Genomic DNA, 16,900 nt, shown 5'->3' on the forward strand with positions numbered 1-16,900 from the left:
ATTCACACCTTGTTGGAAGACACATACACACACGCACACGCGCACACGCGCGCACACACGCACACACACACACACACACACACACACACACACACACACACACACACACACACACACACACACACACTTCCCTCTCCATCACCACTTCCATAACACAACCTTTCTGCTACAGAAACGACGAGGAGTCGATTTGAGACGCCTTTGAGGAAATTAAAGACATTATCTCGGGGCAGAGAGAGTGGGAAGAGAGGGACGTCAGGGAGGAGAATAAGTGGAGGAGGAGTGAAAACAAGAAATAGAGAGAATGGGAAAGAAAGAAAAGATAGCGGGGATAGCGAAGAAAGCTGTCGATAGGGAAATAAAGAGATCTACATATCTTGTGTCTATGTGTGTGTTGGGTAGCATGGGGCAGAGAGGGAATGTGACGTGCATGATGATGGTGAGGTGATGGTGGGTTACTGTGGCAACGGTGCCATCGGGGGGGGGGGTAAGGGTTGCTATGACGACCGCATTAAGGCGTGTCTAGGGCGTGCCTGGGGTCTTCTGGCTGGCTGGCTGGCCGAGATGGAGGGCTGCAGATGGTTCTGTGTGTGTGTGTGCGTGTGTGTGTGCAGGTGGGTGTGTGTGTGTGTGTGTGTGTGTGTATATGTGGTTGGGGGGCGGGGTATATGTGTATTTTGTTTGTATGTGAGTGAACATGTGTGTGCATTATGGGCATTTGTGTGTACATTTGTGTATGCGAGTGAATGTATATATGTGTTTGTGTGTGTGTGTGTTTTATAATAGTTTGTTTCCAGACATGTAAATTTGCTAAACCAGAGCAGACAAAGACCCATTTCACACCCTCCGCATCCCCTTTGCTTTGGTTTCCATGGTTACGCCATCTCTGTCTTTCTCTCTCTTTCTGTCTGATACTGTACTATCCCACTCAACTCCCACCACTACAGCCACACTGCGGAGGTGTGACCTACATCACAAAGTCTCAGAGCGACACACACACACTCACGCTCACGCACGCACGCACGCACGCACGCACGCACACACACACACACACACACACACACACACACACACACACACACACATATACACACACACACACACACACACACACACACACATAAACTCTGTCTGGCACCTATAGAATCATTGTTATATCTTCTGTATTTGTGAGAACATTGATTGATATTGATATTATTGTTATTATTATTATTATTATTATTATTATTACAAATGATAATAATAATTCTTACTATTCTTCTTCTTCTTATTGTTATTATTATTATGTATTTGTTCACTGTATTTCAGAATAATAATTTGTCCCTTTACAAAACAATTTGCTATTCGTATATGTGTATGTGTGTATTACTCACCACTATGGTCGAGTTTCGGCGGGATCCGATGGGGGTTGTGGGGAGGGAGTTGAGAGTGGGGCTGGTGTTGAACTCCTCAGAGCTCAGGTTGTCAGAGCCGTCGCTCAAACCGCTGCTGATGGAGCTGCTTTCATCCCAGCTGAAATGTAAAACAAAAAAATAACATCAGACAATGTATATATATTTCAAAATAATACCACTGTGTACTTATTACATATATATATTGCAAACAAAACATTTCTGTAATATACTACATAAACTAGGTTGTATCCAAATTTAAAATATAGTTATATGACTACATATGGTTGTAAGTACATTTCAAAATAAGGGTACTACCAGGTAATAATAATAATAAAAATAATAATAATAACAATAATAATACCTGCAACCCCATGAGGATAAGCGGTATAGATAATGAATGGATGGATGGATAATAATAATAATAATAATAATTATAATATTTCCCTATTTTTATTCAATGTATTTAGCCTTTTTGCCTTTTTAAAGTTACTATTTGATTGCCTTTTAATGTTATGTATGAATAAAGGTTATCATTATTATATGATCTACATTATTATTATTATGATTATTATTATTAGTCAATAATGTACTCAGACTGAGAATAATTGTAATATTTTCAATGCTATTTACTAATATGCATCCAGACAAATGACACAAGTCAGATGTACTTCTTGAGGAATTTCTTATGTAAGGTCAATGAAGATGTGAATCGATTTTAAGAAACACAAACTCCTACAGATACTGCAATACCAAGACATTTCTCAATCATGTCAGTAATCCCATTTGTAATGTTTTGATAAGGGTCTCATGGAGTGCTTAATAAGTTTCAAGCACGAGTAGCTTTCATTTCGTTCCATCATGTCTTCCACTGTTTTGATCAAATATTCATAACTAGCAGCAGCGTGAACCCTGTTCATCGCTCTATTCATCACCGCAGGTTTTCACTCTGCATACAGATGAGACTGGAGATCTTATGCACCTGTAGTTTACTGCCATTGTAATTGAAACACACACAACTGCATACACAAACATGCATGTATAATACACCTGTCATAATCATTTGATAATGATCTGCCTGATTGCAATTATGAGCTAATCATTGATTTTGTAGAATATGTTCCCAACCAATTTGAAGGGTAATGTTAAGCCAATGTGAGAAACTTTGCAATAAAATAAAAAGCAAATAGGTACCTTTCCATCAGTTGATGAATGATAGAATAATAATAATAATAATAATAATAATAATAATAATAATAATAATAATAATAATAATAATTATTATTATTATTATTGTTATCATTTTTATTGCTATTATTATTGACATTTTTCATATTATGTACTATTTTTAACAAAAAACGAGCAACAGACACTGTCTATCTGATGTGATAAGTCTTGTCACATTAGCTTCATTCAGTAACAAAACTGAAACACATCTGTCATCTGATACCACAACACAATCAATTCCACAAGTCACTTGTAGAACTAAAGAGTGTGTGTGTGTGTGTGTGTGTGTGTGTGTGTGTGTGTGTGTGTGTGTGTGTGTGTGTGTGTGTGTGTGTGTGTGTGTGTGTTCTGAACTCCAAAGGCTTCTATACACACAGTAGGTTATGTTCAGGAAGTTAGGGTCTAATAAAGGTCATATATACATAGCATATGGAGGGATATTGAACATAATAGAGGAAGTGTGTGTGTGTGTGTGTGTGTGTGTGTGTGTGTGTGTGTGTGTGTGTGTGTGTGTGTGTGTGTGTGTGTGTGTGTGTGTGTGTGTGTGTTGACCTAATAGGGGTTGTGTGTAATGAAGTAGAGGGGAGGGGGGAGGACATGGGGGAGTATCGAAAGTAGGGGGCGGGGGTTGTTAGTGGCACTATGGGCCTTCCGGATGGGTGCCTGTATGGGTCACATTGTGCCCAGGGGTGGGAGTCTGGGAAGTCTAGGGGGAGGGCGGGGGAGATATGGGAGTGTGTACCCCAACATCTACCCCCCCATGGATATCTCAGACACAAAAGATAGATGATGTGATTTTTTTTGTCTGAAGTGGCTGCCGTTCTGCCACGTCTGTACGTCAAGATCAGATTAAGGTCTAGTGAGATGTACGGCTCGTTTCGAGACTCACTTCCTAGAAAATCATTCGCTGAAGAACCATCGTGAAAAAGCGTGTCTCATTTGATAACCCACGTCTGAAAATGAGCATAATATCTACCTCCAGTATCCTTATGAAATGCAGTTGCTGTTGCTTTGTTGTTACTATTGGAGCACTTCAGTAGTAGCATTAAAATTCCCCTTCAATTTGAATGGAAACGGAGTGTGACAATTTTACGAAATGATGGCGTTCTGCCAAGATAAACCTTTCCCTGGAAAACTGAGTTACGTCTGAGTAACTCCATCCCATCCCTCCCCGCACAACCTGCTCTTCACTTTAGCCCCATCTGTGCGCTCCGCCGGCAGTTACTCAGACGTAAAGGACGAAGGGAAAAAAAAAAAAAAAAAAAGAACCTCTGCATTGTTTGTTGTCGGCCAAGTGGTGGGAAAGAACCTACCGGGAACGACCACGGTTCGGAGGGAACACAGCGCATCACCTGCGCGGCCTTATAAAGATAAGAGGATGTAAAGGAGGGGAAAGAAAGAAGACTGAGCGGACCTAACATTCCAATTGTACCAGCGGCTGTGAGAACCCAGTATAAAACATGTCTGAAAATGAAAGCCAAAACAAAAACTGAAGACCGGTGAGTACGAATCACGCGGTAACTCGTTGAAAAAAACGGCCAGTACAATGTTATTACCGAAGAACGAGGCTGAAAAAGAGACATTTCCATTTTGGCTTTTATTCAGACTGCCGATCTAAAATACAGAGTTGGACCCGAGCTGATTCTCCTGTATCAGACTTAAATGATGTGTGCACCTTGACTATGAGTGGGAAACATACTTTCCTTTATGCAATAAGTCCCAAAAATAAATCTAGTGATCCACGAGTACCTGTATGAGCACATGCAGTTTTGAGATTTTTCATATTTTGCAATTATTACGGAATTAGCGACCCATTATTCTCTCTGAACCCATTTCATGCATACCCTTTCCAACTGTGGATTTCTTTGAGCAGTTGTTGGCACAGCAATTTCACTGGGGAAATATACATAACGCATTTTAAATGTAAGTTTTCACGTCTTGTCTTATCTTATTTCAGGGGAAATACTCCGGGGAACTTTTTTTTCCCTGTTTGGGTTCAGTCAAAAGCGTTGATATGCAGAACTAATGTGGAGCTGGATCGCCTTCATGCTGGTTCTTCCCTTATCCGCCGTCAACAAATTGAGCAGAACTAGTAGGGAGCCCTGGCTTTGGAAGAAGCTGAGGTCGCGCGAGGAACTCTCCAGAGGAGGTGATGGACGAGGGGTGGAAAGGGCTGAAGCAGTGCAGAACAGAGACAAGAAAAGACACGGGAGGGGAGAAAAAACAAGAATGACAAGAAGAAACGGGGAAGGAGAGGTCAGGGGGACGACACCTGAAGAGGCCCCCTCAGCTTCTCCTTCCACGACTCATTCTCTCAAGGAGATCATCTCTCATCCCTTTTGTCTCATCGCTCAAATCCTCCCCTCTCCCCCACCCCCCCTTCGCTCCACGGCAGCTGCAGACGTCTCCCTTTAAAACCTCTTTTCGCTCTTTCTCATCCCTCGCTCTCTCTCGCTCGCTCTTGCTCTCTCCCTCTCTCTGGCAGCAGCTGCAGACACTAGAGACTAATATTAGCCGCCCATTCATCTCCATCCCTGTGCCTCAGATTAGCTGGTGTCCAGCACCCGGGGTGTTAATTATTCTCACTCAGACCGTCTTCTTGTCACATCTTGATTCATTTTAATTCCCCTCTACCTATCTACTCCCCTCTAGCCATGGTGGCTAAAACCCCTAATGGCTTTGCTAATCTTGGCATGCTTCTCTGCCAAGATTAGCAAAGCTTTAAATCTTTAAATTTTACTGGTAATTGTATTTTTTAAATAGTCCTGGCAAAAATGTGAAATTGTGAGTTTATAACACGACCGCTGGTAACGCCGTGGACATTTTGGATACGGCCACAAACCGTATCTATTTATCCTTCTCGTAGATGTGTAATCATGTTAGTTGTTTGTGGCGTTAACAAAACAGCATCAGCCCCGGACACGGAGCTTAACCTTACAGATGCAGGGGAGGACTGTGCCTTTGAAAAACGGTCTGCTTCAATATCTATAATTTGATAAGCAAAATGAAAATCAATATTGATTTGATTTAGGCTGCAATAAACGTAAATTATGTTGAGGTGGGTTTGATTAAACTCATCCTTCAACCGGTGACCCCAAGGCTCCTTTGTGCTCACCATAAAAACGGCCCCACCGAGAAACCAGAAGAGGACGTGTGCCACAGATTCGTGGTGGCCCTTTCTCGTCCGAGGGCGGCCACGGCTCGTTGCACACAAATCATCCCCCACTTCACTTCCCTAATTCCACTTAGGACGTCGCGACAGCGCCACGAGAAGAATCGCATTGCATCACCAGACAGCGATTCCGTCTCCAATCCAGAGCTCCGGAGCTTTCTGAAGACGTCGACGTACGGGAAAGGGGGCGAGGTTTTCCGGTCAATGGCCAAATGGGAACGAATAGATAACAAATAAATTGGGGGGGGGGGGGGGGGGGACATTGAATCTCAAATTAACCAGCAGACATGGGATGTCGTTGTTTGTCCTACAATGCACTGTGGAGCCACTGCCACGGACCATGGACGGACACAGAGTCTAACAAGCTCGAGAGATGGTTGTTCAATAGCAGCCACTGAGCTAAATGGCCTGCTCTGGTTAATGGCCCTCTGTGCTCCTCTTGTGCTCGGACTTTGGAGCTAATTGCTGTGATCACGTCATGAATAGTCTCTTCTGCTGGTCATCGCGAGAGATCCGCGCTCCCTTTTCCCTCCATCTCCCTTCCTCTCCTCCGGCACCGTTCTAATATATCTCTCAATATATCTGCTAATATTTGTCCACCGCTTTGACTTTCATCTCATCCGCCAATCGTCTCCTCACTTATTCCCACCTCTCTTTCCTCACATCGTTTCTCTTTCTTCTTACCTCCTTTCTCTCCGCTACCCTCGCACTCAGTGGATTTTTTTTTCGTAGAGCAAAGCCTGGATATGGAGGTAGACCTAGACAGCAACGCATTGGGAGTTGGAGTTGGAGTCCTGCCAGAACCCAGAGAGAGGACTGTTTGATAAACCTATTCTCTAAACTCACATTGGGTTAAACGTTTACAAAGGCCATGAGGATAAACCACGGCTGTGATACAGATTTGGTGGAAACGACACCCGTGGACACTGGGTCAGAAGGAGGGGATCAAAAAAAAAGAAAGATCAATCTTTAACTTACAGTAATTACTGAATGACTCGGTTTCCATAGTCTTCCAAGGTAGTTTTCCAAAGATTGTTTTCCACACGTAGCTGACTGGCTGGTCCGATTTTATCAACATATTCTTTCTATCAAAAGATAGGAAGGGTTAAAGAGAGACGCTAGCTCTAGGATGAAGAGACAGATTTACCGTTCTTCACTCATGGGGTTGACACGAGAACCGGAAACCAATCAACTAATCATCTGATCAATCGCTCAGAGAGAGCACTGACAAGTTAATACACTTACCCCAAGAGGAGACATAACCGGCTGTTAAATGACCAATCGGCGAAAGGAAACAGTTAAATGTGGCCATCAATATTGTTATCTGATTATGGATTCACTTGTCTACAGAAGCGGAAGGTTCCTCTGTAAGAGGAGGTGTAATAATGTCACCTTCTGCCTGTGAAACAAATACCATCTGCCTTATTGGGTTCTGGGAGGAAATTAAACGTGCTGTGCAGTGTTGGCGGAGATAAGTAAATTGTTCAGAATTCATAATAATCATACAGAGAGACTTGAGGGAGACAAAGACTATTAAAATAGTAAATGGCTTGACCTTATATGTTGGAAAGAGTAAAACAAGGAATATTTCAAACCATGCAGCAAATTGCACCACATGTCTTTACGGGGTAATGCAGGATGATATTTGGACAGTGTCTTCTGCACACGTGTGTAATGAATGGAAAGTCTTTGTGCTGCCACAGAGTGGACAGGAACTTTCCATCCCTATTAAAATCCACAGTGTCACATGGCGGAACCCAAAATGGCTAAATCAGATGGGTTCCAGCGATGCCTGGTTCCACTGATGCCATTTCAGGCAAATGGAAAGTAGTGCAGTGGCAGGCTGGCACAGAGAACCCAGAGGGGGGCAATGGCATGCCTTAAAAATAAACTAAATTCCCTTGATTATACCTTTAGGAGACCACTAAATAATGAGACTATATTGGGCTCGACAAATGGCAGTTAAGTGAGACCGAGCGTGTGCATGTGCACATCTCACCAATCCAGTGCCATAGGAGGTGAACGGCATTCTGCCTGACCCTCTGTGGTTAAAGGTCAGAGAGAGCAAGAATGGTAAGGTTTACTGTGGACGGCTGCCCGTCCACAGTAAACCAGGTAACTAAAGTAGGCCACATCCTCAACCGAAACGTTGAGTAAAAACCCCCACATTCTGCAGAGAAGACCAACCCGGTGGTTACATCCAGAAACCAAGGGTTAGGACCCATCAAATGGACTTGTTCATAACACCTATACAGTGTAGTGGGTGGTAGTATATAGTACATATCTATAATAAGAATGAAATATGAGGATAATCACTCTGAGAAAGGAGACAGATGAGTGCCAAAAAAACCCATTCCTGGCTGTGAAGCTCCCTGTCCCATCCAGGTTTCAGTTTCTTTACCTCACACGCCCCATGAAACACATTGCGCTCATATATTTATGCACTCATGGTTGAGTCATTCCCCCGGTCAATAAAAGGTTTATGGCACCCTTCTACAAGAAGTTATTGTCGAATGTCTCACATGCAATTACTGGACATGATGTGTGATGTTCACACATCATGTTACGCACTGTACACCCTTTGGAAAGAGGTTTGTACACACAGAAAAGGACTCAGCACGACCGGCCACATCCTTTGGTGCCAAACCATACTTCAACACCACCGGGCACAGCCAAGCTTTTGACTTTGGCAGACCCGCCTATTATTGGCCGCAATGACCCATATACTTGAATACATGACGTCAGACATACTTTATAATTACAATTAAAATGAAAACGACCAGGCTCAAAAAGCCACACGGTTGCAAATATCCATGACGTCCACACAACACCTGATCCAGGCACGTACGTTTCCTCTAAAGCTGAAAGAGGGGGTGAACCTGGTCAGGGTGCGCAGATGGCCAACAATATGGGTCCCTGCACCACTCCCACTGGCTTATCGATGGGGCATACACACACACACACACACACACACACACACACACACACACACACACACACACACACACACACACACACACACGTACATGCACGTGCGCATGCACGCATGCACGAACACACTCACACACACAGACACACAGACACACACACACACACACACACACACACACACACACACACACACACACACACACACACACACACACACACACACAGCCCTGTGGACCACCTCGGAGGCTTATATTCAGAGCAGATTGTCCCGATGAAATCGCTACAAGCAAATTGTTGATGAAAACAAATTGCAGTGTACTGGCTTAGTGAAATGCTGACAGACTATGGTCTAGATCTCCTATTTTAGGCAGAGTTGACGGTATTTGTGTCCTACAATCACACTTTAGTGCTATATAAGGCTGAAGAGGAGTATATAACTCTTTGACAGCCTATGTCTACCTTGAAAGCCTTGAAATGTGACATGGGAGGCCCATAGGGGCGTCACATGGTGTGGATATCTAGCCTACATTGACATAGCCAGGTATTCATTAACTAGCTCTGATTGAAAAAGAAAAAAAAAACAAAAAAACTTGTCTCAACAAAAGACACATCAGGGGTCGGATTACAAATCTCATTTCAACTGCATATTTAGCTAAGGTATCGACCATCTGCTACTCTCAGGGGTGAGATGGTGAGATCATTTTTTAATCAAAGAAGCCCTGCTCTATGGTGCTAAGTTACTTATTTTTTCCTAAAGATTTGAGGTACGCTATTAGGCAGGGGAAAAAAATGGCTGCCAATCTTCCAAATTGGCCTTCGGTGCACAAGGCAGTTCATCTGATGGTGTTTAACACAGGCAAACACACACACAGGTGTGTTTTGTCACTGGCAGGAAAATAACTGATGACTTTACAACCGCCTGCCTTTTGGGTGAACAATAAAGATTAATTGATTTCCTCTGCTACCATTTCCATTATTTACTCCCAGTCGCCTTTTCTTCTGTGGCGTGAAATGAAACATTGTGTCTGCGCTTGAAAGTTCTATTGTACAGTAAATTTACAGGCACAAGCCTGCACACCGAACACAGCAGTATTGGGGCATTACAGGGGATTACAGAGCAGGCTGGAGTTAATGAGCACATAATTACTGCTAATTCCATCTGTCACCAGGATAAGAGCAGGCCAAGGTTCTTAGCGCTTGAGCTAGTGCGCGTGCGCGCGTGTGTGTGCGTGTGCGTGTGTGTGTGAGTGGGGGTGGAGGAGGGTTCATAGGGAACTGGGAGGTCAGATCCCTAAATGGCCATCACTTCTTCTTAGTAACCCAATTGTGTCTATGATAGTCACATAGCCTTGACAGCCTTGACAGCAATGGCCTGGGGGTTTAGGGCACACACGCACGCACGCACGCACACACACACACGCACACACATGCACAGACACACACTTGCACACACATGCACAGACACACAGACATTTACAGTATCGGCCATTAGTTGGAAAGGTGAAAATCGCCCATGAAGTTATTCAATCACAATGAGACTCCTGTTAAAATAGAGAAGTATATTTTTAACAGTTCCACAAGGAACTGTAGAATGTCAACAGACAGACAGAGAAAAAAGGGACAGACACAGGGACAGACAAACACGCGGTCTGATCTTTCCACAGACAAAAAGACAGACGTGGTAAGATAATAGTTGAAGTAGGACAGAGGTTTTTCGCAGATTTTTATAAAAAAAAATTATATACAGAGACTTTATCTCCCGACAACCTCTCCTCCTGGCTTCTGATAAAGTTTGTTCAGAGTTCAACACGCCACAAGCGAGAGCCGTCTTGGCTCTGAGCTATACCTCGGCTACGTGAGATAAAACAGCGAAGCTGACAAACTGGACTTGAGAGGTTCTTATATGGAACTCTCCTGAGGAACGGCCGTTGGAACGTAGAACTGGAATAAGTCAGCTCAATAGTGTAGATCCTAAAAAGGAAGACAACAGTGACTCGGGGATGAGATGTCTGGAGGTAGGGCGAGATGACTCGTGGAGCGAGACCAGACTCAAGAGGACAACTAATCTTCTTCTTTGGCCCAGACGGGGTTCAAAGGTCATCCATCAGGGCAAGAAACACAGGGCCCTGGACCCAAATACATCTAATCCGGGGTTAAGGACGGGATCACACAACAAAGAATGCTTGGAAGCATTTTGAACTTTTGTTGTTTTTGAATGTCATGAAGTGTGAATTTGGCCATTATGGTGCTCGTAAACCCTTAACCCTTCTGAATCCTCGTGGGTCTCTTCTCAAGTCCCCCCTTGTCCTCACAACAACAGGGTTATGCAGGGAACAAGAAGAGGGAATGGCCCACAAAAGAAGAGGAGGGACGGCCCTCTAAATAACGCTCCTAAGTAGGCTTGTCCGGAGCCATAAACATGGCGAACACCCCAAATCCAGCTTCCAACATCCAGGGCTGGACGACCACGGGAGGAGCTCATGAGGGGAACCCCGGAGCGCAGAGGCCCAGGACAGGGGGCTGGAACCCGGGGTAGAGTTTCCTCTGGACCCCATCCAGACTCTGTCAGCTGACTCAACGGCCGTGCGAGCTAACGGCGCACGGGGGATGTTTTGGTTTAAAAGAAGGGGGGACCGGCGGGGCGAAGGGAAGGAACAGAGGAAGAGAAAGGAAGGGAGGTACTACTTTTAAATAAAGCACGCTTCTCCCAGGTTGCTCTTAACTTGAAGCAGCTGTTGTGAGGAGAAGGTATCACACACACACATTCACACGTACCCAACGACTCCCCGTAAAGTTTGACTCGATCAGCAATGCACGATAGAAGAAGCAACAAAGCCTGACGTGATATCGACCAAGCAGCAGAAGGAGAGCTGATACACACAGTCAGAATGGAGGGAGTACAGACACTGCCAAAGCAAGACAGGAAGAGTTATACTATAATTACAAAATTACACTTTATTTACAGAAAATCTGGCAGTAGAGATACCAGGCATGAATAGGGTCTCTGCATTAGAGAATAACCTCAATATACACTGTAAATCTACTACCAAGAGCACAAGAAATGGCTCTGATATTGAAAGTAGAAAAATTATTTATTTTCATTTTATTTTTTCCTGACTCATGACTTAAATGTCAATCAATAGATTCTAATACCCTTGAACTAGCACCATTCGACTCATGGGTTGATTTATTTATTTTTTTATTTTTTTAAAGAAAAGAGAATGCTATTAAAATCTAGTGTGACTCAATAAGTTTTCCCCTCATGAACACAACATGAGCCCCATTTTGATCATCTTTATCAGTTGATGGATTTTCTTCAGCCCCAACGAGCACATGGGCTGTGCACCATGTACAGACCTGCAACCAGGCCTTAAAAATTACCTGGGCTCCATGAAGTGGTACTGAGTCCAAGCCTGTTCAATAACATCACGGATGTATTGCAGGGCATAGGAAGAAGATCTAAAGAAGACTGGACACAGCTGCTGGTTTAGCCTGTAGCTCCACACACACACACACACACACACACACACACACACACACACACACACACACACACACACACACACACACACACACACACACACACACACACACACACACACACACACACACAAAGCAGATGGGGAATCCACAGTGTCCATTGGAGAAAGGGCAGTGGCGTTGGCCAACATGGCTGCCGTGCCTCAGCCGGAACAACTGTTCCACTGTTTCTGACTGGCAAACAATCGCGAGAAGTTGTGCTCTCCTCAAACGACGACGACAACAACAACAACAAAAGCCTTGCAGGCGATTAATTGACTGAGATAGATACATAGAGTAAAGAGTAAAGAGCTCATGCAACCCTTCACCTCAAACGTCAGCTCTTTTGTTCTGAAGGCCAGGGCTAATTGGCTGATCCTCCAACAGTTAATGATGTTTCACTACAGAGCTGGACTGATCGGCCAGCCTTCACAGGGGCTAGAAAGATATCTGCAGATCAATACGGACGGTTTGTTTTCCTTATCACGCTTTTCAGGCTGAACAGCCTCACCTTGGGGAAGAACAGTAACCTTTTAGAAGGGGAAAGAAAGGTGGTAAGCAGACAAATATTGACCAGGTGAGAGTGAGAGAGAAGACAACAAAGCAGCAATAAAGTCCAGACAATCCTACCGGAGAGAGCCGGGAATCAAATGTCAATCAAATCAAATTTTGTTCCATATAAAGCAGTTTGAACAAAGGGACCATAGAGCTCAGTAAAACACCACCAACCACCTGCTAACGGTTGTCCAAACACCGCCTGAACAAAAAAAAAGAAAGACAGACAGAATAAAAGAGCCATTGACTGGAGCAAAAATATTTTTTTCACTTCACTCTGAGATAAAGCAGACACATATTAAAACTATATACACACACACACACACACACACACACACACACACACACACACACACACACACACACACACACACACACACAAACACACAAACAGCACGTGTGACATGGCGACCGAAAGTTTTCTTTTGTGGGGGGGATACGACTGGACCCTCAGAGCAGCATGTGGCCATCACCTGCTGTCACTCAACACTGGTTTTGTTCATGCCACTTTAAACTCTTACAGTGTGTTTAGGACGCATTCCGAGCCGCCGGGCCACGCAAAAACATGCACTGCACATTCCATGCACACACAGAATGTCCGAGGTACCACTCCCTGAAATTCAACACATGGAGGCATGGGACACATGGAGACTTTATTTAAATACGCTTGTATGCGAACACACACACACAAACAGGGATGGGAGCGAAGGAATGCATCATTTAAGCATTGCCGACATTTTTGTTTTTGCCCCACACTCAGTCCAGAGTGGACGTTTGCATTGGATTTCTTTAGGTTTGAGTCATACAAGAGGTATTTGTAGTATTTGTATTCCTTGGAAATATCACTGCTTCTCAGTTTCTATAATGATGATTGGCTTAAAATAAAACTTGTGACCTGGTAATCTGTATTACCTTTGGAAACATGACCCGTGATGCATGCATTTTCTTTGAAACAACGATTCAACTGTTTCACATGGGCTCGCATTAAAAGTAAACATAAATTCCAATATATTTAATATGGAATTGGAAGGAGTTAGTCGGAATGACTGCGGAATCCTGATACTTATCAAATTGGCACCTAAGAATCAACATCCACACACACACACACACACACACACACACACACACACACACACACACACACACACACACACACACACACACACACACACACACACACACACACACACACACAATGACAACCCAGCAGTTAAAATAATACCCAAAATCCACAGCTTATACTCTTCCAGGCTCCAACACAAACTAGAGGAAAAGTCTCACTTTTCCATCCAGGAGTCGCTGGACTCGGAAATCTGTCCAGTCAGAGAAAACCCCGAGAACAGTCTCAATGCAGGTCATTGTTGAAGCCACCTTTTCAACCTGCTGAGAATACATTCCTGCATGCTGGACGTGTGTTTTTCCACCTAATAAACAGTATTACTATCATGTCGATATGATTATATAAACGTCCCTCAGTTTCCTTCCATCCATCTTTTTTCCCGGCGACCCACCCCCCAATAGGTCTGCTGGTCCCCCGAAAAGGCTTTGAAGTAACAGAGGAACTCGCTAATCGACGGGGGGGCAGCACCTCATGAAACTGGCGGCTGTTTGTGAACACAGGCCCCTGTGTGTACAATTAAATCCAACCATGTTTCTGTTTGGTTGTCTGGTTGTCTGCGTGCATGTGAGCTCGTGCCCCTGTGTGCACGTGTTACAAAGCGTGACAGGTCGAGAAGGTGAGAGCAAGCCGCACCGGTGTAGGATGAATTAACTTAACTTGGTTAACGCCGAACGTAATCGCCCCTCGCCATACACACCCTTTGTAATGTATGTATGCATGTGTGTATGCATATACAGTATGGTTCATAAGGACAACAAAACTGAATACCCACCAACATTGATAGGAGATTATGATTGTCAGGACACATTGTATGTCCTCATAATCCGAAATTCTGGTCTAAAATCTTTAAATATTCTACACGACTCTACTGATTTATTCTTATGATTCTTAACTGTTACAGTGCTGTTTTATATATACACAATCCTAATGATTTTTGTTTATAATTGTTTTTCTAGATGACCCTATAGTATAGACAATATATATCTGTGTATGTGCATGTGTGTGTGTGTCTGCGTGCGTGCGTGTAGTGTGTGTACAGAAACCAACCCATAGCTTAATTGCTGCACTGGTTCTCTAATTAGGCAGCTCCTGAAAGTAAGCAGTTGAAAATCAGAGCCTTGTAGTTTGTATTGCACCGACCAGCACTTCACACACATCCACATCTTAAAATGACATCAGCTGTGGATGTAAACTTCATCTTCATCTTCATCTCATTCTATAATATTTAATATAATCGTATAACATGTGTAAATGAAAGCAGTGAATCAAGAGCTTACTGTGTTGAGTTCTTGGCTTGGGTGTGTTTTTGTGTGGGTGTGTTTCTGTGTGGGTGTGGGTGTGGGTATGGAGGAGGAGGGGGGCAGGTAGGGATGGGTCATGCCGAGTTGGCTGTTTGCATACCTTTCGGATGACAAAGTCAATCCATGCACAAACACACACGCACGCACGCACGCACGCACGCACGCACGCACGCACGCACGCACGCACGCACGCACGCACACACACACACACACACACACACACACACACACACACACACACACACACACACACACACACACACACACACACAGACTGACAAGTTTGAGACACAGAGTTGATGTTGGCTTTGAGCCGCTATGAGCTAATAGAGCTGATCATGTCTTTGTGTTGTCGTCTGAGATCGGTTTGATGATGCATGCTTTATGTCTGATTACACACACACACACACACACACACACACACACACACACACACACACACACACACACGTAACTTACTGATACCTCCTCTGGCTTCAATCATATGTTTGGCTCCCAAGCTGTTTTATTACTGTGTTTGTCGCGCTCTCGCTCACTCTTTGACTGTGTGTGTGTGTGTGCGCGTGTGTGCGTGTGTGTGCGTGCGTGCATGTGTGTGTGTGAGGCTGTGTGCTTGGCCAACAGTCCTTTTGACAGAAAGACTGTGTCAGAGTACATGTAATTCCAACACAAACACACAGATAGAGTTGGTTGGGTGACGGCGTTGAGTTAACTACGTAATTATTACTAATACTCTGTGTGTGTGTGTGTGCATGCGTGTTTGTGTCTTGAATGTCTTGAATGTCTTGAATGTCTTGTCTTAAGTGTTCCTGAAAACCGATACTCTGATTGTTCATAGATCTGACAGATCTTAGGCAAGGTGTGTGTTTGTGTGTGTGTGTGTGTGTGTGTGTGTGTGTGTGTGTGTGTGTGTGTGTGTGTGTGCGTGTGTGTGTGTGTGTGTGTGTGTGTGTAAAAGAGAGAGGGCTGTGTTTAATAAGCTGATCTGGGCACTCTGCTCTAATGGGTTTACATAAAGGGTCGATAGGTGCCTTGGGTCAGTCACCCAAAAAGAGCAAAAACACCCCCATCAACACACACCCCAGAGAATGAATGCGCTGTGTGTGCGTGTGTGTATGTGAGCGCGTGGGGGCGTGTGTGAGACGCTGAATTGTGTTGGTGTGAGATTTGGAATAAAATATTCCTCAAATTTTAAGACCAATCTATATATAAAAACATCTCCTCCCACGCTGACCCACATTGTGTGAAGTATGCGGTTAGATAAGGCGCACGGTGTGGGCAACACGATGCAGGGGAGGCTGGCCGCTCCTCACCCAATCCCTGCAGATCCACCGTGGGAGAAGGAGGCGTTCCGAATGTAGGTCACAAGCATCGTGGGCGCAGTCACGGTCCCCGCATCGGATCAATGCCGAACACACCTACCCACATACCTGCCACTCAAATAAGCACGAAACAGCCGCACACAGTTGTCATCGCATCCGCAGAAACAATGGGAACGGAACCCGACCTTGAAATGCGCAACAGCCTCTGCGCTCTGCTGCGGGTGGAAACACCCGCAACTATCCACTAGCAAACCATCAGTCAAATCGTTTGATTGGAGTGGGCTTCCTCTCAATTAGCTCCTCATTATAACGACAATAAGAGGGGGCAGACGGTCAATTGTTGCCGAATCAACATCTTTGCG

At 44.3% G+C, this 16,900-nt stretch overlaps 1 protein-coding gene across 1 annotated transcript in view; it reads right to left on the reverse strand.

Annotated features, from left to right (window-relative positions):
* The window catches only part of LOC307241773 (neuron navigator 1-like), an 83,900-nt gene that overhangs the window by 28,039 nt on the left and 38,961 nt on the right, over positions 1-16,900 (reverse strand). Inside the window, exon 4 of the mRNA XM_080015997.1 lies at positions 1,374-1,512. Coding sequence (XP_079872123.1) covers positions 1,374-1,512 — 139 coding nt within the window. The remainder of the gene's footprint in view (positions 1-1,373; positions 1,513-16,900) is intronic.

The sequence above is a fragment of the Zeus faber genome (assembly GCF_960531495.2).
Source record: "Zeus faber genome assembly, chromosome: 15".
NCBI classification, from domain to species: domain Eukaryota; kingdom Metazoa; phylum Chordata; class Actinopteri; order Zeiformes; family Zeidae; genus Zeus; species Zeus faber.